The following is a 25516-nucleotide window of genomic DNA, read 5'->3' as shown; positions in this document are numbered from 1 at the left end:
CTAATATCTATATATACAATTTTATTTTTATTTAATATAATAAAAAATAAATATAAATATAAAAATAAGTAAAATTAAAATAATATTAAACTTTAAATTAAAAAAACTAAAAAATAAAAAATTTTCTGCTTCATTTAATTTTATTTAATATTTAAATTCATTTTAAAATAATAAAACTATAAATTAAAAAAAAATAAAAAAGAAAATATATATACAAAAATAAATAAATAAATAAATATATATATATATATATTTGGTTTTTTTTTAATTTTAAATGTTATTTTATATATATATATATATATATATATATTATTTTAAATATGATTTTTTAATTGTTTATTATTTTTATTAAATTATATAAAAATAAATTTAAATTTAAAAATATAAAAAATATATAATTGAAAAAATTTTAAAATGTATAAAGTAACAAAACTTTAAAGTTAAAATATATATATATATATATATACACACGGAAGTCCCACTTCCGTTAATATATATAATTATATATATGTATATTTTATTTTAATTTAAATTATTTTTCAATTATTTTTTAATATTTTTTTATTTATTTTATTTATTTTTTAAAGTAATTTTTTTAAAATTTAAATGTTTTATAATTTTTAATACGTGTTTTTTAGAAACTGAAATAAAATAAAAGTTAGAAAATGTAAATTTAAAAAAAAATTAAAAGTGTTTAAAATTGATTTAATTTTACTAACGGAAGTCGACTTTCGTAATGTTTTTTGATTTTCGGAAGTCGACTTCCGGTAATGTTTTTTATTTCCGGAAGTCGACTTTCGGTAATGACTTTTTTATTTTCGAAAGTCGACTACCAGTGATATATTTTGACTTCCAGAAGTACTTTTGGAGGGTGTGATATCTGTGAATTTTCTTAAATGGTCAAAGGGTATTTGGAGAATTTAAAAAGAAATTAGAGATGCAGAAGAAATGCTTGGAGGTGTAGGAAGAAAGACCCCTCCATTATTACCCTAAGTTCTTTAAATAAACCCAAGCTAACAAACCTTGAGAAGACGCATGTTTAGGGCCATTTCTTCCTGCACTCTCATAGTTCATTTCTTCCTTCACTCATAAATATTTGTATTTTGGAATGTACAATTTAAAAAAAAATAATAATAATTTTAGATTACAAATCCTGTATGAATATATTTTGGGCTTATAATACAAATTATGTATTTTACATCTGGAATACAACTTTTGTAATTTGAAATTGTATTTTAGATTATGCATTTTGAAATATAAAAAAGTTATATTTTAGATTATACTTTTTGAAATATAAAAAATATAAAAAATTTATGGAGTGCAAAGAATGCAAGAAGAAACCGTACCTGTTTAGATGCTTAAAGTTTACTCTCAATACTTTTCTTTTTTCTTTTACGAAGAAAGGCCTTGGACCAAATTACAAGCAAATAGCACAAGGGATTCAAATCCCTGTAACTTTATTATATAAAAGTACAGAATTTCTTGGATTATCTCTAGAATAAGAGTTGCATTATAAAAGTTTATTTTATTTGAGTCTTAGCAGATTAAATTCTTTTTTACGACTTTTATGAATCGAATAAGACCTAAATAATAAGTTTCACACTTTCATGTTTTAAAAATTCTTATCAAAATCTCTATCTTCAAGAATAAACAATAACATACATCTAGGGATGTCAAAATGAATATTAAAAATGGATACAGCTATCTGTGGATACGAGTATTTTTGATATTCGCAGGTTAATGGGACAGGTACGGATATCATAATATCTGTATCCCGTGGATACTTGTACCCGCTAAATTTTAATTTACAAAAATATCTTCATATATATATATATATATATATATATATATATATATTAGTAAAAAACATTTTGAGTCTTCATTTTGGTAGTTGAATTCTTACCTCACATAAGAGTAAATTACTTCCAGATATTGTGAAAACATTGATGTGTCTCCAAGACTAGTATGGACCAACATGGAAGGTAATGAAATTAACACTTTTACTTAGATATTTTAATTAAGTGATTCTTAGAAATTTTTAACGAACTTCTTATGTTTTCAAGCTCTTCTAGATTAAAATTGGATTACATGAAACTTTATACAATATTACAAGAGGTGGACATTGATGAAGTTAGTAATTTCTTTAATATTTCATTCAAAAATAAACTACAATATCAATTGTTAATGATTTTTTATTTGTTTGTTTTTCAAGAATCAATTGAAGAAGGTGGACTTGTTGATCCAAACACTAATTATGGTTAAATATTTATTTTTTTAAACATTTTTGTATATATCCGCGGATACCCATGAGTACCCACATATATAAAAAAAATTAAGCGGGTACTCGCATAACGGATATCTGACAGATATGGGTACGGGTACATGACGAATATTTATCTATCAAGTGAAAGATATAAGGAAGCTACTCTCCGTACATTACCCGCCTGTTAACATCCCTACATACATATTATGATAATTATTAATATTTTTTCAAAAAGAAATATCGATCCATCAATGGAAAGTTAAAACAATTGTTGTAGCCTCTCGTGTGCGCTCTTTATCAAGTTGGCATTAGTTATGGTAATGAATGCTCAGAGGAATCAGCTGCAAGAAATGACAAATAATAATAATAATAATGTTATTGTTAAGATAATGATAAAATGAACAGAGTAATAATTTGCGACAGATCAGATAAGTAAAATAAAAAATTAGAATTATAAGGTGAAAAATAACATTTGGGCAGTTTTACCTCGAATTTTGAATTTAGAAGATGGGTGAAATAATGAACTTTTAGCATTTCTATCAAGAACGTTAAAATGCAGGTAGGTGTGGTGTACTTGTCTTTGCGTCATCAATTTTTATGGGATTTGCTTCATTCTTTCCTTTGCCAATTCAAATCTTATAACCAAATCCATACATTCTTTCATTACCTTGTCGGTCCTTACTCCATCATAGGATGCCGATACCGGCTCCTTTCGGCCCACTTCATATTTCCTCTATAAAAATTGGATTCGTCTTCTTCATCTTATATTAAAATTGTGGGTAAGGTTTTCCTCTTGTTATTAATAATAGGGTTAATCATGTTTTTGTTTTCTTAACTTTCGATAAAAATTGAAATTAATTTTTCTTTTTAAATTTTGAATTAATCTGGTCCTTCATTTTAAAAATTGTTTGTAAATTTAATTAACGTTTCAAATGTGTTTTCAATTAACATTAAAAAAAAAAAGGATCAAACGATATAAACAACTTAAATATTATTATGAATTGTTATTAAATGTCAAATAAATCAAAATAAATAATTTTGATTTAAATAATTAAATTCACACATTTTAAAAGTTGAGAAACTAAATTGATCCTAAACTAATTTAAATTTTCACCGAAAATTAAGGGTCAAATACATATTTAACTTTTAATAATAATTGAAATAAATTAAGTAAACACAATATTTAATCAAATAAATATGTCAAAAGTTAAACATTTCATAAATAATAATAATAAAAAATTATTGTTTAAGTTATAAAAAACTTTAGCAAATAATGTTAAATACAAGTAAGAAAATTGATTTGAAATTTGATCATGAAAAAATATTATAATTTTTTAAATATATAATGTGTGAATAAACTCCAAAGAAAAATCACGAACCCTCAAGAGACAACAAAATCATGATAATTATGATTTTAAGAAAGTGTTAATTTTGTTTGTTTAAACATTTAAAAATACACTATTAATATTTTAGATATTTTTTAATATATTTTAAAACATTAAAATTAATGATAATCGGTGTATTATATAATAGAGGAATAACAAAAAAAAATCCAGAAAATCTAAATTCAAATTTCTATATTTGTTGTAGACACAGAACGTGATGTGGAAGAAATGAATGAGTAATCTGTGTGTAGTTGGATAAGATCTTACGTAGTGAATGTGACCAAAATCAATGCTCTAACTATAGAAGAAAATTGACGTGCAATTGCCCTAATTGATTATATAATTTCCCACAAACTAAAACAACTCTCTCTGCTGCTAATTACTAACTTCATCTTAAATTTCCTCTTTGAAGGATGTTTAAGGCCATTTCAATAATGACAACAACATTGTGCTGCTAAAGTAACATCCACTTAATGACGCCATACCTACTGCATTCAAACCCCTTTCACCTGCACCACGTCATTTTTGGACTGTGAAGAAGGGTAGCTTCTGCAATTACCACCTTTATAATTACATTAAATTTATCAAAAAACATGTTACTATTTATCAAAGACAGTTAATTACCTCTAATAACATTGATTCTGCAGTTGTTTGTCGTCGAATTCAGAGGTGCGTACTTTTGTGAACAGTAAGCAGTACAGTGTGTGATCTGGCAGTGGTAACTCATGCACCTTCAGAGGGTGAAATTAAATCCACCAACCATTGCATTATGCAGATACAGTAATCAATGTTGTTTTTTCTTTTATTATTAGTGATTCACAACAATCAGGTTTCATTATTACAAGAATAAATCTCACCGATTTTCATGTATATGAAACTTAGAAGACTTCTACTTGAAGTTGAAAAGGTATGAGATTTTGCATGCAGAATTTGTTGGATTGAAAGTTGGAAGTTTATGTGCATAAAGAGAATACTAAGAATAAGAAATGAAGAGGGAGTGAGACTGGAGTGAAAACTACAAGGGAAGGTATCTATCTGAGTCACATGCCTACTTTTGTAGGGTCGCACTAGTGGACACAAAGATAAAGACTACTACTAATTCTATACATGAGGACCCTCTAGTGTGAACCTGTCATTCTCACTGTTTCGCCAAATTATTTTAGAGGCTAAGTGTGGTGCCTAATTTTTATTGTTTCTGTGGAATAATGATAAGAAGAGTGGGTGGTGATAGGCTGGTATCTCTCAATGGTATAATGCAAGCAAGAACTATGTTGAGTGGAGGAGTACAAAGAAACCATAAAGTGTCACAAGAATTTCACATCATTAGGTAGCTTCTTCAACCAACGTAGATCAACTCACCATGCATTCAATAACAGCTACATGTGTGCTCAATCTAGGACGGTGATGCAACTAAACTCTACAAACACTGTTCCTTCTTCCTATTGCACCAATGCACTTCAATGCACACAACAAAATTCAAACTACTCATAACAATCATCATCACATTATTCCTCACTCACACTCATTAGCCACAGATTCCAACAAGTTACTAAGGTTACGTTTGTTAGTCCAGAAACTAAATTTCCTAATGAAAAATTTGAGATATTTCACATGATTCTCTTTTGAATATTTGAATAGGGAAATCAAAGATTCGATGAGACAAATAGTGAAACAAGTGATCATATTTTATTGTTACGTTTGATTTATTTATTTATGGGAAGATGGGTATTAATTGAAAATATGATGAGAGGAAAGTTGGAGTTTTTATGGGCGATCTTCTATAATTAAAAAGTGGAAATTTGAGTTTTAAGAAGAGAGAAATAAAAAGGGAATGTTGTTATTTTGTCATAAAAAGTGGTTATTGTTTATGGATATGATGTTATAATGAAATAATAGAGAGAAGGGTGGAATTAGGATGGACAGAAAGTCAAAAATTTGAGGAACAAGACAGGAATCAATCAAGGCGATGATAAAAAAGACATTTTAGGAAGGAAGAATCTTTTTTCTCTTCGCTTATCTCATTTCCTTTGTTACCACCAAATGTGAGTTGGGAGTGTCACCGTGTTTGTAGGGGCCATTTTCTATATTTATTTTCATTTTGATCCCATCGCACGTTATGTTACGTTAATTGTTGGTTCTTTTTTCGATGATCATCAAAAGCAACCAAACGACCCACTGAATCCTCCCACACACAAACAAACACTCACAGATTCATTTCAATTCAACACTTTCACTTCTTGGAGCGCCAAAAGAAAAAGGAAACCCTAACGTATTTTTAAGAGAAAAATACTCACTCACTCAGAACAAGCAAAGAAAACAGAGAGAGAGAGAGGAGCAGTCAACCAAAAAAGACACCCCATTTCGTTTTCACACACGCTCAACTGTGTCATCTGTCAGATCTGCTTCTGCTCTCTCTTTTCCCACTCACAAAGCTGTAATTTTTACACCATAAACAGATACTCTACCCTGCATTCTCAAATGGGTAGTGCATAGTGTGAGTAAAGGTAAATGGGCATTTGTCATTCTTTGTGGGTGCCGGTGGGTTGAAGAAGACAAAGAAGAAGAAGAAGAAGAAGAAGAAGAAGAAGAAGAACGAAGAAGATGTCAGAAATGCGGGTGTCCGAGCTTCACTTGAAGAAGGAACTCACCCAAATACGCAAGGCTGCGCGAGTTCTCAGAGATCCTGGCACCACATCTTCGTGGAAGTCACCACTCAGCTCATCAAGATCCGTGGCTGCATGGAACAGAGACAGTGGAAGTAGAAGGTTCAGCACCAATTCTCAACTTGCTAACAATGACAAAGAGAAAGAGAAGGAGCGGGAGAAAAAGGTGTTTTTGTACAATTGGAAAAACTACAAATCTTCGAGTGAGAAATACAACGAGGAAGAAGATGACGATGATGGTGATGATGGGGGGTCGTCGTCGCTTCTTGGGGACAGAGACAGAGACAGTTTGAGTGATGCTCGCAACGGTTGCGACTCTAAGAGTGATACATACCTGGCTGCTGGTGGTACCGGTGGCGGTGGTGGGACTCGTTCTTCTATTTTCAGATGTGGGGATGCTAATCTTGTTTCGAGAAGAACTGTCCCCGTTAAGAAAAAGAGTAAGAAAAATAACCCTCATTTTGATTTTTTGGCAAAGTATCAACAGCATAGACAAACGAATCCAGGGAGAAATTTTGTGAGTTCTTCGAAGGCAATGCTCGAGGGGCATTCTTCTTTGCCTTTCTTTAGCAGAGACGACTCTGTCGAGTTCTCTGATGATACCGAGGATTACACTAATTCTGAGGGCGTGAGACCGATTTCGGGGGCTTCCCCTTTGCTTTTCAAACTCAGGCAAAAGAATTGGTCTCGCTCTTCCTCGAAGTTTCTGAGAAGAAGTCGAAAAGAGGATTCTTCGTATTCTTATAGCACCCCTGCATTGTCAACTAGTTCTTACAATCCGTACGGTCACCGTTATCCCAGCACCCTTGGATCCTGGGATGGCACCACCACTTCCGTGAATGATGGCGATGGAGATGATGAGATTGATGATCATTTGGATTTGCCTGGCCGCCAAGGATGTGGGATTCCTTGCTATTGGTCCAAGAGGACTCCTAAGCATAAAGGGATGTGTGGGAGTTGCTATTCTCCCTCACTGTCCGACACTTTGAGGAGGAAAGGGAGTAGCATGCTCTGTGGAAGTCAAACTATTTATCCCAGACACCGGAGATCGGTTTCGGCATCTCAAAAGAGAAGACTTTCTCAGAGGAGTGCTCGAGGTGTCATTCCATTACTCACAAACAGTGGTGATGCAAGAGAAGGGTCGTCTGTGGGAACCGGAAGGAGCGATGATGAACTTTCCACAAACTTTGGAGAGCTTGATCTTGAGGGATTGAGCCGGTTGGATGGAAGAAGGTGGTCAGCTAGTTGTAGGAGTCAAGAGGGATTGGAGATTGTAGCTCTCAATGGGGAAGGGGAAGAGGAGGGCACGCCGGAGAATAGTCGCTGTTTCAGCCAAAAGTATAGACCAATGTTCTTCGGCGAACTTATTGGCCAGAATATTGTTGTTCAGTCACTCATCAATGCTGTTTCCAGGGGACGCATAGCTCCTGTCTATCTTTTTCAGGGTCCACGTGGGACTGGCAAAACTTCAACTGCTAGGATATTTGCTGCTGCATTGAACTGTGCTAGTCCTGATGAGAATAAACCTTGTGGCTACTGCACGGAATGCACTGATCTCATTTCTGGTAAGAGCAGTGATCTTTTGGAAGTTGATGGAACCAATAAGAGAGGAATTGATAAGGCTAGATATCTCCTAAAAAGATTGTCAACAGGGTCATCGTCAGCCTCACCACAATATACAGTTTTGGTTATTGATGAGTGTCACTTGTTGCCCTCCAAGACATGGCTGGGATTTCTCAAGTTCCTGGAAGAACCACCCCAGCGAGTTGTATTCATATTTATAACATCTGATCTTGACAATGTACCACGGACGATACAATCTCGTTGCCAAAAGTACCTTTTTAATAAAATTAAAGATGGGGATATTGTGACCAGGTTGAGGAAAATATCTACTCAGGAGAACCTTGATGTTGAAGCAGATGCACTGGACCTCATTGCTATGAATGCAGATGGATCTCTTCGAGATGCAGAAACCATGTTAGAACAGCTTAGTTTGCTGGGGAAGAGAATTACTACTTCTCTTGTCAATGAACTTGTGAGTTTGTTGCGACTATTATTCTTTGGCATATTCATGTTTTCAAACACCTAAGTATGAGATGATCATATTTTTAACAGCCGTCCCAGGAAATAGGCAAAAAAAAGCCTTTTGGGTCCCAAATTCGCCAACAGTTCTAATAATGCCTTTAACTTTACAATTTTTTTTTTTTTTTTGTGTAAGTAGTTGCCGTAGAAACATAATGTGTTTTTTATATTACCTGCAACAGGTGGGAGTTGTTTCAGATGAAAAATTGTTGGAACTTTTGGAGTTGGCAATGTCATCAGATACTGTAGAGACAGTGAAAAGAGCTAGAGAATTGATGGACTCTGGAGTTGATCCAATGGTTTTGATGTCTCAACTAGCTGGCCTTATCATGGACATCATTGCTGGGTCATATGCAGTCGTTGACACCAGACCTGATGATTCATTCTTTGGTGGACGGAGTTGTGAGTACATTCCCTGATTAGATTTGATAACACTTATATATTTATTTATCATAATGTTCACTAAAATATGTCATTCATCTTAAAACACGGAAAAAATAACTTTGGTGTTATTTCGTGCAATGGCTTTTCCTTTTCAAAAGCTTAGAATGATCAATAAGTTCATGGCCTCTCATCTATAGCCAAAGGATATTGGTAAAAGTGAATAAATAGCGGGATATTGCATTTGATACTGTGATATCATGTTTGTGCTTAGGTTACTAATTATCGTCTTGCTTGTGCTTAGCCCTCTCATTTCTATTTTAAGATGTTCTTTCGCTTTGTATTTATATGGAACATGCATTTGTCAACTGAAAAAGAGTCTAAACCATTTAAAAGGTATAAAGTTCTCTGGTATAAATTTCAACAATAAGCGTCTGGGCGTGCTTCTAAATCCTGTTTTCCGGTTGTGACCGTAGGCTTTGATCAAGATTATTAAATCTATATTCAAATAATGAATCACCGAGCTATTTCTTGTGAATTGTAGTTTTGTATCAAATTGTAAGATCCAGGTACAATTACAAATTATTCCAAATATATGATGTAGATGATATATAGTATTCAATGTAAACCTTGAACTAGAAAGAGATGATGAAACAACTATAGAAGAGGTCAAGCTAAGAAAAACTACTAATTATGTCCAAGTTTGTGAAGTTTTTATTACTGGAATGAAAATAGAACATTTGAATAGCTGAATGGAATACATGCATTGAATGTGTCAATGACAAACAAAGGTAGAATGATTAAATAGGACAAGTTTCTAAGTGTTCTTTCCAGTTCCTATTTTAGCTCACACTAATTTCTACCATTTTTTATAAGAATTGGTGAAAAAATGAAAATATATGAATAGTTGTATTGTATCATAATACGAAATTGTGTACATTCATACATGTATTATAAGATATATGAAGTCATTTAAAATTTATCTTGAAATACTAATTGGTTGATGACCAAAGTGTATCAAATTATGAATCATAAGATTTGATAATTGTGACTCTGACACCTACTCCTATTTGAGTTTTGATATTTTAGGTTCTTTCCTGAACTTCCTGGGTGTTTTGTATCGCTTTTGATTGTGGTTTTAATGTTGTGATATAATAATGAAAAATCTATCATTATCTAATGATTATTGAAATGCACACTTGTATTTTCATGCTCAGTGAATGAATCAGAGTTGGAGAGGTTAAAAAATGCTTTGAAGCTTCTCTCAGAGGCTGAGAAACAGTTAAGAACATCCAGTGAACGTTGTACATGGTTCACAGCAACTCTTTTGCAGCTTGGTTCTACACCTTCTCCTGATTTCACGCAGTCAAGCAGCAGTAGGAGGCAGAGCTGCAAGACAACTGAAGATGATCCATCAAGTGTTTCAAGAGATGTTACCTCTGGCACGCACAAGTCAGACCCTCAGTATGTGCCTCGAAAGTCACCTTTCTCTGGATCCCAGCAAAAGGCAGTAAATGATGATTCCAACCATCAAAAGGATTCAAAGATTGAAGCTTTCGGCTTGAAATCGAAGCCGTCAAACAGTCCAATCCTAGATGATGGCTCCACAGTTGTATCATCTGATGATCTTATGGTGGGGAATACAATGTATAGGTGCATAGATTCAGGGAAGTTATGTGACATCTGGGTGCATTGTATTGAGAAGTGTCACTCTAAGACATTGAGGCAGCTGCTGCACCATCATGGAAAGCTTGTGTCCGTATGTGAAGTAGAAGGTAAGCTAATAACATTTTTTGCTGGAAATTGAAGTTTTCCCATCTTTTGAGAGTATTTGGAAGCATTTCTCACAAACCTAGTTGTATTAAGCTGCTTTCTTTTAAACAAATAGATAGCATACAGGATTCTGTTTACCACTATGGTTTTTAGGGTTTATCAAGCAGCCAATAATACCCTGGTTTATCTGTTGACTTTTGCTATTATGTGTACATAATTCAAAGACATTAGAGTTACATAACATGGTGGAAGGAAGTCAATTCAATTATATGACATGAGGAAAATGAATCTAAATTGCTATTTCTTCAGTGTGCTTCTCTAGATTCCTGATCCTAATCCAATTAGGTAACAAATAAATAACAAAATATATGACAGATTTCTCAAGATCAAGGTTTAATTTCTGATGACATAAAGATTTTTAAAACAAGGAACAAAAGTATCCCTTGAATAACACAACTCATCTCATTCTATTATGCATCATTCTCACCCTCTAGGATATTCTGAAGATACTTTAGCAATGTTTAGTTGAATGGATCATTTGGATCTTCTCAAGATGCTGGTCTTCACTAGAATGACACATTTATTTTATCATGCATAATTCCCTCTTCTAATAGAGTCCTCATTGCAGGTGTTTTGGTAGCATATATTGCTTTTGGCGACGCAGATATTAAAGTTCGGGCTGAGAGGTTTTTAAGAAGCATCACAAACTCCATGGAAATGGTTCTTAGGCGCAATGTGGAGGTCCGAATAATCCACTTGGCAGGTGGGGAAGGTGAAAACCAGGTTAATCTAACAGGAGTAAAGCAGGGTGAGTCAATAGTGGGTAGTGAGAAGGAACAAAGACAAGGTCATGTGAAGGGAACAGAATCTTATTCTAGTTTGCCTCCTTTACTGGATAGAAACCTTCAATCTAGAACTGCTTCATCAGATATCTTGGGTGAAGGAAATGGTGGGAGGGAAAGGAGACAGGATAATCCAATGCACAGAATTGAATCCATCATTCGTGAGCAAAGGCTTGAAACTGCGTGGTTACAGGCTGTAGAGAAAGGTTCCCCTGGATCATTAAGTCGTTTGAGACCCGAAAAGAATCAAGTACTGCCACAGAATGGTGCAGACCCAATGGAGTCCATGGAGTCAACAAGATTTTCCTCTCACCAGCATTGGGAAGATGAACCCAATAATGAACTCAAAGTTTTGAGCCTTAAAAATGGAAGGGTCCCTCAGAAGGACCAGACTGGTAGAAAGACAGATCGGTATCCCATGTCCCCAAGTTTATTGCATGACACCAGTTTAGCCACAATTTCTGGAAAAGACCATCCGTAAGTCTTTCTTCCTTCAATGTTGCAATTCCCACTTTCTTGCATTGAATGTTGAATTGAATTCCTTGCATTATTGTATCCATCACTGTGTGTTGATTTGTTGGTTACTGCAGGGGATATGAATCGGGGTCAGGAGCTGGTGGTTGTGGATTTTTATGTTGGAATAAGTCGAAACCGAGAAGGGTAATAACGGTAACTTCTTTATGTTCTGTTGTTGCTCTGAATAACCAAGTTTCTGAAAAAACTGAAAAAAGATAACAAGATAACATCATTGTCTGTGTTTGTGTTTGTGTTTGTTGTGAGCAGGTGAAAGGTGGCACCCCAGTTAGAGCGCGCAGAGGGGCAAGTTTTGCGTTGTTTGGTGACTGTGGGAAGACGAAGAAAAGGGAGCGGAAAAGATAAAGAAAGGATTTTTATTTTTATTTTTTTTCTTTGAGCGATTCTTGAAGGATGAGAGCGTGAAATGGGAATGTTATGTGGGTCATCCTTTATCAAACAAGTAATAAAGAGGAACAATTAAACCTTTTCGGTTTCCTTTTAAACAAGATTAATTAATTGATTAAGTAGTGATTAACACGGTATAAAGCTATATAAAGCATGGCTCATTATTTTTGTGCTTTACAGCTGTGGGACTAATTTACTTCAACCGCTCTACATAGTTAACATTGACAGAACGAACTTAACTATATTTATACACAGAATAAGATTAATTATTTATTGAATGTATTATTAAAAGAAAATAAGAACGTAAGTGTAATTTTTCATTATTCTCAAATAAATAAATTATTAATATATATTGATAATAAATCTGTTTGAAAATGCCTTTTCAAATAATTCTTACTTGTACTTCCCTAAAAAATGGGCCTTGATCAACCGTGATAAAAGTAAAAGTCCTTCATAACAATTCAAGAATTTTTGTTTTCTAACGTTTTTATATCGCTAATTTGTTATAAAGTAAAAAAGTGAAATAACATAATAAAAAATTATGAACCTATTCGTTCAAAGCATATTGTGGTCTGTGACAATAAAAGGTAATTTGTGATGTTAGATATTTAGTATTGATAGTTTTTTTACTGTATATACACTTATAAGTGACTTGACTTTCTACTGCAAATGATCACGCTATTATTGTCTAGTTATATTTTACTGTATAAAATAAATTTGTTAAATTTAAAATAGCTTTAAATTTTTAATGAAACAATTTCTAACTTCTAATGCATAACAATTAAACTCTTAATATTAACTTAGGTAAAAACCTATTGATTTAGCTTCTTAATCAGTATTTTTTTTTCATGAAATAGTACCAAGAACTTTTCCAACTGGGTGTAACTTTATACATATGTCAAGAATTTAAATCTTACAACTATTATCACTTCAAACTAAAACTTTTGAAAAGATGCTTAATTAAAGAATCCAAAAAGTTGTTATACATTTTGAGTATTTTACCAGACAACAAGTCCCACATTACCTTAATCTTACTTTAAAAAGTTTTCATATCAAAACTTTCAGAATGAGCAACAAAAGTGGTAGACCTCGCTTGAGCTTTCTACATACTTTTCATTTCATCCTCTTTGTGTCCTTCTTCCTGCGTGTGCAATAAAAGAAGTCCAAGTCTTTGATGTCACTTACCTTTTATTTTGTCTTTGGATGAATTAAATAACTGTGTCGGCACCCTTTTCCGCAAAATTGATCCAAGTCTTTCATAACCTGGCGAGATTATAGAAACGCGTAGTTCAAAATTCTTTATAATTAGATATCTTTCTTCTCTTAAAATTACGCCTTCATTCATTATCATCTTTTCTATTATCCCCAGTTTTAACATTAGTTCATATAGGAGTACTCACCCACATCATAAGAAACCACCATGTTAGTGTTTTCAGACAATTTTTATTACAAAAACATCCATTGCAAAAATCAGAAAGTCATGATAAACAAGACCATATCACGTGTAATCGTTACAATTTGAAGAGAATTTTGGCTACCATGCAGAAACACTTGGCATGCACCTAGCGGAATCAAAAGTAATCTCTATAATGAAATAAATTAATCGAGGATGATCTCCCTTCAAAGGTGAATTGGCAAAACTATACTTTCTTCTGCATCAATATTCAATATTCTCTCAGCCAGTAACATGTCATCGGGCGTAGTAACCTGCAAAACAGTTCGCATCAGTTTATATATTTTGCAACTGAAGTTAAGATAAAGTGCTAGAGTAACAACTTTTATTCGCAATAGTATGCGTAAATAAGTTATCTAAAAGAACGTGTTTTTGCTTTTAAGCCAAATATGTGGTTGAAATAGAACATGATTTAGGATCACATACGTAACTTTATAACGAGAAACAAATCATGTTCATAATAACTTCAGTAAAAAAAAATTATACTCAAGAAAAGTAAAATAAAATCCTAGCTAGATAAAACTGGGGCCTTTTTTTTCTGCATCCCAATAAAATTCTTAGGCATCATTTAGAAATTCTAAAATGGATCCAGAAAGTCCATCCCGGAATGAATGGAAGGTGTGCTAGAGTTTTGTAGAATTCAAATAGAAATATCCTAAAATTGGTCCACCCAGCTGACTTCTATTATACATAACCCGACCCAAGATAGGTTATGAAAAAGGCCAAATTTTCCGGCTTCAAATCTTTTGAGTTTGAATTATTTGTTGGGTTTAGTCAGGTTAAAGTGAGTGCCGGCTACATATCACATCTTATGGGCAGCATATGACGTGAGTTACAATACAAGGCTTTGTATGGTTTCATTTCATAAATGGCTAATCAATAATCATTAAGGTTCCAAAGTCTAATAGGGAAGAAATAGGGAGATGTTTGCCTACCTTGATGTTGGTATAAGATCCTTCAGTGATAAAAACAGGATGCTTAAGGTGCTCAACAATTGACACATCATCAGTAACTTCAAGACCTTCTCTGCAAGCATGGTTGCGCATAAAATTCAAGTTAGATTCTGAAAAGGACTGCATCTTCTAAACGTTGATGTAATTAATAAAACCAAATAATATGTACTTGTAACTGCATATTCCAATTTAGTTGTGGGTTCTCATCCAACTATCCAACTAGTGTTTGCATAGCACTTGGGTCCATGTAAAATATGACACTACGACAGTATACTTCATACTTTGACATGGTACATAACAAAATAATAATAAGATAATGCTTCTAAAATGTATAAATAGTTTAAACTAAATTGAACATAAGAATGAGAACCTACCTGTTTACAAGCTCAAAGCCTTTCCTCAGCAACTCAGGCTTAATAACCTGTAAAAATGGACTGCATCTAAGTAATCGACCAAGTTCTCAGACAAAGATGAGATATATATATATATATATATATATATATATATATATATATATATATATATATATATATATATATATTATTATTATTGACCTGTGGGGTCTGCATCTCCCATAGCGTTTTTCTGTCCAACGTTTTAACTACAAATGATTCACTGTTTGCCTGCAAAATGATTGCAAGACAAACATCAGTACCTTTACCCATCAATCAGAGTAAAGAAATTATATTCATGCATATATTAGCTATTCAGTATAACAATTTCAATCTAAAAAAGAAGACATTCTTGTTGCACAAATTTCATGTAGTTATTGCTACTCTATCAAGTATAAACTCAAGGAAATGAAGTAAAAACTGTCCACAGTTGAGCAGAAGCTACATAAATGTGAGGGAACAACGCACTTTCACTTATACGCAAATGTGATCCTAAAATTACATATAAAAAACAAAGTAGGAGAAATATAAAAATTAAGCGTCTGGATCATCAGATGCCACAATAAAAATGAAATAAAACATATTCAACAAGCAGGGAAAGGAGAGAATATAGCCACAAAAAAAGACAAACAAATATTTTACTTGAAAGGAAGACGATTTATCTTCATAAACTACATCATTGAAGATATGAAAAGTTCACTTTTATAGAAAAGAAAATTCATCAACCACTTAAACCAATTGAGGGAATTGATATTCGCATACCAACAAATAGTAAATACCTCTTTGATTGTGGCCTTCACAGGGACACCAAGAACCGCAGCCCCATTCAATAATCCATCTGTAAGGACCTAAAACAGAATATGAAGGTGTAATCTAAGCATCCTCTTACGTGATCCATTGAATTGTAAATCGAGAGAAAACCCAAAGGCAAGGGAGGGGATGGGTAGGTTAACTAATAAGCATCTGGAAGAATTCGAAAAATACCCGACCAAAAAAACAAACTATTTAAATCGAGTAAAATAGTACAGATACATATTGATACCATGTGGATCTAAATAGCATGAAAGCTTCTATATGAACTGTGGACTCTAGTGTGATTGTGAAGTTAATAACAACCCAGAGTTCTTTTCAGCTTTTGTTTGTTCCATTTAAATCACTAACATCAACCTAGGAGGTGAAGATACAGCACAGGATGCGGATATGATACAATTTAAACACAAGAATATAACAAATGTCATAAAACATTGGACCAAATATGACTAGAATACAATGTCTTAAATCAATATAAAATTAACACAAAAATTGTGTTACAAGTCACCAAATTATATAATAATTCCAATTTGTAGTATTCACTTAGAAGTTTAAAAATAACAATAAATTATAAAATGCAGCCTGGCTAGGACTATTTGAAGTGTCCGTGAGATGTCCAATATGGATACATGCTTGAAGCTGATCAACACAGCATACTATTTTAAACTGTCTGTCCATCCCTGACACTAACATTAAGATAAAATTCAAAATTTTCCTAACTAAATAACAACTGGAAGACATGATATCTTCTGTATCTCACACACCCAACTAATGTAATATTGTTAAATTTCCTTAATGAATATGTAACTTCAAGAAAAAAAATCAAAAGCCAAATTAAATTTGTGCAAGAGAAATGTATTCGATCCAGACCTTTCTCACATCGCTTGATAACACCAAAGGTCTTGCAGAATCATGAACACAAACAAGCTCAGAGCTAGGATCAACAGCCTGAAAAAATAAAAAAGAACATCTAATAATTCAATGAAGGAATCAACAACTCAATGATACCACTAAAGGTTGTCAAACTTGAGAAACTATGTAAGCTCGTGAAGCTCCAGTTGAATCAACTCATAAACTTACAAGAGTCTGCCTATTATAAAAAGTAATATTAAAAAGCTTATGAATAACATATATGCATAGCATAATATTCTTAACAATAATTCAACTTTCAACTCCCTGGTAAAACAAGGTAGCAAACCAAAATAATATAAGTGTGATAGTACATTAGTAAAAAGATTGACTATTGTATATCAGTAAAAAGGGACGCAAGATGAAAATTTCCAAGGGCGGAAATATATAACATTACTGCATGTATTGCAAACTTCTTTTGCATTAGACGGGCGATATCCCCTCTTTCATTAATTTCATTCAATATAGTTCCGTCCCTGCTCAAATTTATCCAGAAAAGATTTTAGCAGCGTGTTAACTAGTTTTTTCTACCTAGAATTGCAAGAAAAAACTATATAGTTATCTCGAAAGATTTCCAAGAAAACGGCTTTCTTAGTCGGCAAAATCTTGGTTGTCCAACTAATAATAATTATTTGGGAAGAAAAAGGTAAAAAGTAAGTAGAATTAAACTAATGAAATGAAAGCTTGAAAATAACCCATTATTAAGATTTTAAAAACAGCACATTCCTGAAAGCCATTGTAAACAGAATCCTGTCTTTCTTTTCCAGGCAGTGCAAATTTGAGTTCCGCTTCGTAATTTCCCTTCGCATCTGAGCAAAAAAGAGTATTAATAACCAAGAGGAAGTACATGGTTTGCAAAAGAAATCAAAGCTAAAGGTGGGGGTAAACCTTCAAAAACGTCTCTGTACGAAGGATCACAAACCACAATGACTTCTTTCACTTCAAACATGTGAAAAAAAGTGTGGAAACTGCAAAGGATTGGAATACCCGGATCTCATTGTATCATAAAGTGATAAAAGATTATATAAAAACATCTCTACGAACAGAGTAACAAATCCGCACTAGTAGAGTAGACTTGTTTATGCATTGTTTGTGAAGGTACGCAGAATGCAATAATATATGGTTCGCATGAGTTATGTAGCATGTAATGATTGTTGAAATATATAATTGAAGCCATATGGAATAAAACATAAAGATCGAATAGGATTACCTAAACAAAGCAATGGGTTGACCGAAAAGAGGAAGATACTGCTTTGGTACGACAGCCTGTGATAGGAAAGAAATAGAATGAAATTGAATAAATTAGAAAAAAAATTGAAGAGAAGTGGGAAGGAAGTAAAAAATGGGATTGATAGATGAATGAATTTAGGAAGAAGAAGAAGAAGAAGAACAGACTCCCATCCTCTTGCCCTGCCCTCCGGCCAACAGGACAACCGACACACTTTTTTCTCTGACGACATCACCTCCAGACTCCACCGTCTGCTCCTACATAACACATTGACATCATTAAATTCATTCAGATACTACAACGGTGGAAGTTGAATCCAAGCACTGACTTGCAGAGGTTGAGGTTCAGACTGAGCAGAGCAGGAAATAAGGCTTGGTTTTGCATTTCTCTTTAAACAGATTTGAGTAGTAGGAGCAGCTGATGAATATGAAAGAAGCAAGAGTGAAGTAGAAAGCAAGGAGGAACAGGGAAAGAAAAAGAGAAGGCATTCAGAGACTTGCCTGTGTTTGGGAGTCTGTGAATCAGCGGTGGAAATGATAGAGACGAAGAAGACGAAGAAGACAAAGACGACGACGAAGAAGAAGAAGAACAGAGACGGAGATGAAAGGGAAGTGTAAAGGCGGCCATGTCTGACTCACTATGCCACTCTTCCTTACTGTTCCACACACACCACCCACCAAACGTTATTATTTCTTCATTTCTTCATGTGCTTCATCCACCGCAAAACCCAAGGCCCATTTCTATAATGAGTGACAAACAGAAATTTTGTTTTGCACTCCCATACTTTCTTTTTGGAGCCCATAAAAGATCATAAGGGTTGGCGCTAGGGATGTCAAAAAAATTCGTATCCACGGGTATCTGCAGATAAAACCTTACGGGTAAAAAATGGATATTAAAAATGGATACCCCGGATAACGAGTACGAGTATTTTTTATACCCGCATGTTAATGGGACGTGTACGGGTATCATAGTATTCGTACCCGTGGATACTCGTACCCATGAATACTCCTACCCGTTATATTCTAATTTAAATTAAAAAATTAAAAAAAAAAGATTAAAATATTAACACATTAATTTTGAATGGGTTATTTTTTATCAATTGGTTTAAAAAAATATTCATTTATTTGAAAACTATCATTCAACACTATTTAGATGGGGTATTTGCACTTTGTTTAAAATTTATAGATGTAATGTATTGTATTTTTATTTGAATTTATAGTTAAAATTTGTTGTTAAATATTTAATTTTTCTCTTTGTAAATACTCGTGGGTATCCGTGCGTATATGTAGATATTAAAAAAATATACGGATACCCGCATAATGGATACCTATGGGTACCAGATGGATATTTATCCTGCGATTAAGGTACGGGAGAGCTACTACCCGTTAACATTCCAAGTTGGCGCCCTTACACATGAAAACTATACGGGTGTAGAAAGAAATGACCATAAAATGTATTAAAAAGAAAGAAGAATAATGGGTCTGGGCCTGGGTCGAGGAGAGCCCAATAAGGATGGAAAGAAAGAAAAGGGACAGAGAGTGCGAGAGAATCGAATTGGAAGAGGAAATGGGATCGGGAAAAAATACTGCAGAGTTCTTCAGAAGAAGGGATGCGTGGAGGAAGCATCCCATGCTCACCAATCAGTTCCGGCACGCCACCCCTGGCCTTGGCATCGCCCTCGTCGCATTTGGCTTCTACCTCGTCGGCGAACAAGTCTACGATCGCTTCAATGCCGATTCTCATGCTCACGTACTATTACCTTCCTCTCCTTCTTCTTCTTCTTAGGGTTTCCTCGTATTCTTCCTATTCCTATTCAATTCACTAATTATCCACACACTATCACTGTTGATTGAATATGATTTGTTATATTTTCTTCTTCTTGCAGGTGAAAGCCGATAGCCACCACTAATCTCAACTATTGGATTCCATCGTCGCTTTCACTCTTTCATAATAAGCTTTGTCTTCATCCATGTTCTCGCGGCCTTCACTGAATGTATAAATTCAGGATATGTTGCCTTTTTTGCCACTCAGTATGTCTTGTATGGCTACATTTTATGTCTTCTTGCATCGTTGACATTGCAATATACTTTTTTTCTTTCGCATTCCTGTTTTTGCCTGTATGCGCCTCAATGGCTCCGCCTTTTTCATAAAACATCAAATTTATTCCTTTACGTCTCAACCATCCCTTAACTTGTTATATTCGTGTTTCCAACATGTGCTAACTGTGAGCCGATTTACCCCCTAACCTATTAGGAAATAAAATTGATCAGTTGTTTTGGGATTGAATTTACCTTCAGTGATGTCCAGGACTGGATTGATGCCAATTTTACGGACCAAAAATTGAGGTTTAACACAAGGTATGTGAAATTCCCTCTTACGAGTGTGGAAGAAAACTGAACTGTAGGAGTAGTGTCTTTTTTTGGTTTGGGTAATTGAATTGGACTTCTCCGTTGGAGTAGTGTCTTGGTTCGGGTTGCTGAATTGGATGCTTGACTCTAGCCTCCTCTGTTTCGAAAACCAAATGCATTTATAACAGAAGAGAAATGTCAGTAACACACTTTATTATTAGTTAAAATCTATTGGAAAATGCAAAATTTTGTTGGTCTCACTTTTATGAGTCTCACTTATGATTCTTATTATTGAATTTTATCTGATAATAGTGTGCTAGAAAGAGTGTGTCTAAGAGTTTGTTGTTGACACGCTCATCTAGATCAATTAATCGCTCGGAGAATTCAACTAAAGAAATGGCAGTAATCAGAATCATGACCATGATGTAATACAAAACCAATTACAGTAAATCAGCAAACGAAAAAGAGGGGGAACTAGCTTATTTCGTTGTGTTTATCTTGATCTAAGCTTGCACTTTCCCGACCTTTTCTGATGATAGTGTTACGAGTCTCACTTTTAAGTTAGATAAACTGCTTGACTTGATATTTGAGTCATAAGACCCTTCCACCTAATACATTAGTCTCTTGAGTTAGCTCTCCTCTTGATTTGAATAGCTATCGGTGTTTTCATTGTGAGTGACACTACGAAAGAGAGTACATATAGATTGATTAAGGTGTAAACCTAGTACTGATAAGAGACTGAAGTCGTCAATAAGGTGAAAGTTTGTCCCCAATGGGTTGAGGTGACAATGTTACGGGTCTCGTATCGAATAAAATGAGTTACTTGAGATCATACTTAAAGCTTGAGTGTCTCTTTCTTAATTAATAGATCAGTTTTTTGAGTTGGACTCTCCTCTTGTACATAAGTCCTAACAATAAGGTAGACATAGAGTCGATGGTTAAAACCGGCTCAGACGAGTGCAGTATGATTCTAGTATCGAAAGTCTTCCTGGCAAGGGTTTCAGGTAAAGCGTGTCCCGTTAAGAAAGAACGGTGATACAGAAAAAGGCAGAAAAGGAGTACTCGTGGTTGGAAATGTTTTCGCTGGAAGGGGGTGTACCAATATGGTTGAAGGGACTCATCCTTGAAGGAGAGATTGTTAGGAATCCAAGTATGAATCTAAGTTTCATATTGACCAGAAATGAGAAAGTAGAGCACTATATAAGAATAAAGACCTATAAATCTATTACTTTAAGGTTTTGGGTTGAAATGATGTCAATGTCTTATATAGTTGGGTTCAGGTCTCATTAATGTTGTATCTTCAGTGAAACTCCTGTAAATCCTAACACTATGTACCCATAAAAGGGGACTGAATATCAAGCTCACATTATGTTATTTTAGATAAATTTCACATAACATGACGGATAACAAAATTTGGGACTTTTGTTTTAAGCAAAACTGTAAATCATGCTAACACCCCATGTCACGGATAACAAAATTTGGGACTTTTGTTTTAAGCAAAACTATAAATCATGCTAACACCCCATGTCAGTTGATTCGTGTAATGTTATTATCCACTTCATACTCTATTAAATTTAGGGTGCACAAAAATGATTAAATGAAAAGAGAAATAATACTGACAAACAACTATTTTTGGTAAGAAAAACTCTAAAACGTTATTACTTTATTTTTGTAACTTTTACAAAAATAAAAAAAAAAATACTCTATTTAGTCACTTTGTCACCAAATTATTTGTCAAAAAATCATTCTTGTTTTAAGAATCACATCACTCTAAAAAAATCTTTTGATTTTTACATGTGAATGTATGAATGTATGGGAGAACCAAGAACTGCGATACCCACCATCATCACTGTGTTTTAGCAATAACTTTGAAATCTAGTTGACATTAAATCTTTGAATATATGAAAATTTTCGTTGTAATATTTTACCTGTCGGTATTTTTTCTATGGTTAGTACACTGCTACATACCAAAACCAGACAAGATGCAGGACAGCAAATTGATGAACAACCAGCCCAAGAATTTGCTTATGTGCACGAGTAATTTTTCATTGATTGATAGGCAATTGCTTCCTCCACCTCATCAAATTTCTTCTATCACCCCCCAACCCCAACCCCCCCTCCCTCTTTCGGAAAATCCTTTCCTTAAAAGAATGGGATGTTTGACTTCAGGAAAAAAATATTTCGGAATTGTTTATGGTGTTCCGGAAATTAAAATTCTGGAAATGATAAGGGTGGAGGAAGAAAATAATGGCATGCAGTTAGTAATTGCCTGATTGATATTAGGAATTGGGTTCTTTGAAGCTGAATTTCGTCAAAGAAACATGGTTTAATGGCTGATGTTATCTCACGTCAATGATTAGAAGTTTCTTCAAATGCAGACACCAATGTGACAAAAACGGGGAAACACCACTTCGTTGCTACTACATGATTTGAAATAAACACTGGAAAGAGCAATACTATTTAGTTCCAGTATTTTATAATGAAAAAAAATGACCTCTTATTTTTTTCATATATTAACATCCCGACAGGGCATCACGAAATGATTAGAAACCTCTCTTTGTCGCTAATTTTGATGTGCGCATCAGCACTACTCAAATTGCGTAGTTTCATTATTTTATTTCTATATTAAATAACTGAGATCCATATAATGATTTTAATTGGTTACTTATTTTCTTTTGTCATATTCACACATGCAAAGAATACTGTCAAATTGAAAAGGGTCCATGTAAGTAGTACCATTTTTCGTTTTTGCAAACTTCACTCTGTTCTAGATGTCGCAGCACTTGTGACAGCCAAACAAGTTTATGCATATTTATTTTTTGTTGATTTTTCGCTGCAACTTGCATGTGCCGAAGATTTTACTTTTGTATGAAATAGAAGTTATAAAAGTCTTATTATTAGTAACCAGAAATTGATTGCGGCAGTAGCTACAGTTCATAGGCATAAGAGCTAAGAAAGAAGGTGATGTATATAGAGTTCCATTATTGCTCTGCAGCCGTTGCAGCAACATATCTGCATAATCAATTTTTTTATGCATTCATTTTTAACAACCATCAGAGCATTTGTTTGATACAAGACCTCTTCATGCCTAGGAGTACTACAAATAAGCCATAATTTGTATGTGTGAAGTGAAATTTTTATAGATAAGTACTGAATACAAATTTCCTTGTGAAACTGATTTGTGATTTTTCACCTCCATTTCTACCGCAGTACCCACACACTCAAATGAGAATAAAGAATAAAGAATTGCAATAATTTCATTGCCAATCTTTCTCACTCGATGCCAAAGATCAAACATAACGCAAGTCAACATCTGTAGTAACTTTCATATATCTAAATTAGTGTCCAGAGACAATTTTTAGCCCCAGAATCCATATATACTAGATGTTTAGATGTATATACTAGATGTTTAAGATGCATATATATACTAATAAAAATCATAATTTTTTTTATTTATTAAGATGACATTTTATTATAAAATATTTTAAAATTTCTAAAAAAGTAATTACTCTTTTAAGATTTCTTATCCAGATACATGTATGAGATGTTCTCCTAAAACAAATGACTGATATTTTGGAAGGAAAACTATTCATGGACCCTCAAAAGATGCACTAACACTTAATATATATTTAAAAAGAACAATAATAATAGATTTATAGGTTATGTACTGAAATAGATGTAAACAAAATTAAGGTGTATGATTATTCTTTTGGGAAACATTAACCAATATAAAATTCTTGCTCTCTCAAAACTATGATATCTTTCATATAATATGTATTAGTTCTCTTAATAAAATAACGATAGTAATAATATCAATGAAAAGTATAATATGAATAAAGATAATATCACTACATATACATAATGATACTAAAACGTAATTAATTCATAACATCAATGTAATAAAAACACATTAACAAATTATGGCTGTGATGTTCTAAAAAATGATAATAATTATAGTAAGAAAACGTAGACTGAATCTTTGGGCAAGCAGTGGTGAGAGAGATGCAGATGAATGCAAGCAAAAAGAGGTTTGTGTGTACTTTTGTTTGGTTGTCTGAGACTGAGAAGTTTTCTTACACGCCACATCCATCTTCACCATAACATAACAAAACATAACATTTTGAGTTCACAAGCTTCAAGTAAACGCATGATTGCATGACATTAGATTCCCCTTATGGTAACATTACTATGCTACACTATATCACTGTCTTTTCATTTCTGCTTCTGTTACACACCAAATCCTTCTTTCTTCTTTCTTCTTCCTTCTGCCAAATCCCACACAAAACAAAACCATTCAATACACCCACGTTCATAGGGAATTGGATTTTGTATTTTCTTAATTTATTGCACCTACTGCACCACCAACCCACTTTTTCTGCTAACTTCACCATTCACCTTTCACCACTCATCACAACAACGCAACTTAATAATAAACTCCTAAAAAGTCAGCTCTGCTATTTCTAATTCCTAGTTATTGCACATCGGCTCCTCCATGGCTTCCCTCATTACACATCACGAGATGCACTTATCACTCTGCTATTACTTTCTTCCACCATTTTTCTTTTCCCATCTTCAACGTCACTGAAACATGAGATTAACACAACAGGATTTCGTCTTTGTCGTTTAAGGTTGCAATTATAAGATGTTTGATTGAAGATAAGATGTGTTAGAATGAAAAAATAAAAACAAAAATGTTTGAGTCATTGGAGGAGGAAGGTGGTGGGACCATGGAAGATGCACACTTGAATGAAAAAGTTGAATGAAATGCAGAGAGAGATCATGATGATGCCACATTTCGCATGCGTACGTCTCTCTCACTTCCATCGCTGCTATTTTTTAATTTTAATTTAAGATTTCACTGTTCTTCGTTTATTTCGTGTAAGCCATTTTTAACCTTTTTACACCAATACCTTCTTGCCCAACTTATTTTGTAGCACCACATAATTTCACATCAAGTATTTCTGTGTCTAAAGTCAAAAATAAAAACCTTTCGTTCACGGGAAATAGATGTCTTCAATCATGTTCAATTACTCCAAACTTCAAATTACTAAAACTACTTTGATATCAATCATTTAGTATGTTCCTACCCTATATACATTAACGAACTATTATA

General features: G+C 33.6%; 3 protein-coding genes across 5 annotated transcripts; 2 read left to right on the top strand and 1 right to left on the bottom strand.

Moving 5' to 3' along the window:
* Positions 1 to 5699: 5699 nt before the first annotated feature.
* Positions 5700 to 12487, top strand: STI (AAA-type ATPase family protein). Of its 2 annotated transcripts, none has more exons than XM_028064821.2 (6): positions 5700 to 8346; positions 8576 to 8795; positions 9992 to 10549; positions 11176 to 11866; positions 11980 to 12049; positions 12173 to 12487. In XM_028064821.2, exons 1-6 carry the CDS (start codon positions 6250 to 6252, stop codon positions 12266 to 12268), a joined length of 3732 nt encoding a protein of 1243 aa, XP_027920622.1. In that variant the 5' UTR covers positions 5700 to 6249; the 3' UTR covers positions 12269 to 12487. The 2 variants fall into 2 exon arrangements, with proteins under 2 accessions (XP_027920622.1, XP_027920621.2); XM_028064820.2 differs by having other exon boundaries at positions 5705 to 8346; positions 11980 to 12058.
* Positions 12488 to 13733: 1246 nt separating this feature from the next.
* Positions 13734 to 18770, bottom strand: LOC114178752 (2-C-methyl-D-erythritol 4-phosphate cytidylyltransferase, chloroplastic). 2 transcript variants are annotated; one of them, XM_085670985.1, is made up of 12 exons: positions 18556 to 18770; positions 18384 to 18472; positions 18223 to 18312; positions 18038 to 18093; positions 17716 to 17795; positions 17560 to 17636; positions 16789 to 16872; positions 15888 to 15956; positions 15271 to 15339; positions 15091 to 15137; positions 14699 to 14789; positions 13734 to 14017 (listed from the first exon to the last, which is right to left on the bottom strand). In XM_085670985.1, exons 1-12 carry the CDS (start codon positions 18680 to 18682, stop codon positions 13931 to 13933), a joined length of 966 nt encoding a protein of 321 aa, XP_085527111.1. In that variant the 5' UTR covers positions 18683 to 18770; the 3' UTR covers positions 13734 to 13930. The 2 variants fall into 2 exon arrangements, with proteins under 2 accessions (XP_085527111.1, XP_085527112.1); XM_085670986.1 differs by having other exon boundaries at positions 18223 to 18306.
* Positions 18771 to 19579: 809 nt separating this feature from the next.
* LOC114177056 (NADH dehydrogenase [ubiquinone] 1 beta subcomplex subunit 3-B-like) lies at positions 19580 to 20226 on the top strand. The gene is made up of 2 exons (XM_028062285.2): positions 19580 to 19804; positions 19941 to 20226. The coding sequence occupies exons 1-2, from the start codon at positions 19622 to 19624 to the stop codon at positions 19962 to 19964; spliced, it is 207 nt and encodes a 68-aa protein (XP_027918086.2). The 5' UTR covers positions 19580 to 19621; the 3' UTR covers positions 19965 to 20226.
* The last annotated feature ends 5290 nt before the right edge of the window (positions 20227 to 25516 follow it).

This window comes from Vigna unguiculata, chromosome 3, assembly GCF_037176805.1.
Source record: "Vigna unguiculata cultivar grain cowpea cultivar isolate G323 ecotype 2 chromosome 3, ASM3717680v1, whole genome shotgun sequence".
NCBI lineage: Eukaryota > Viridiplantae > Streptophyta > Magnoliopsida > Fabales > Fabaceae > Vigna > Vigna unguiculata.
The sequence above is the reverse complement of the archived record's forward strand: the minus strand, read 5'-3'. Positions and strand labels throughout refer to the sequence as shown.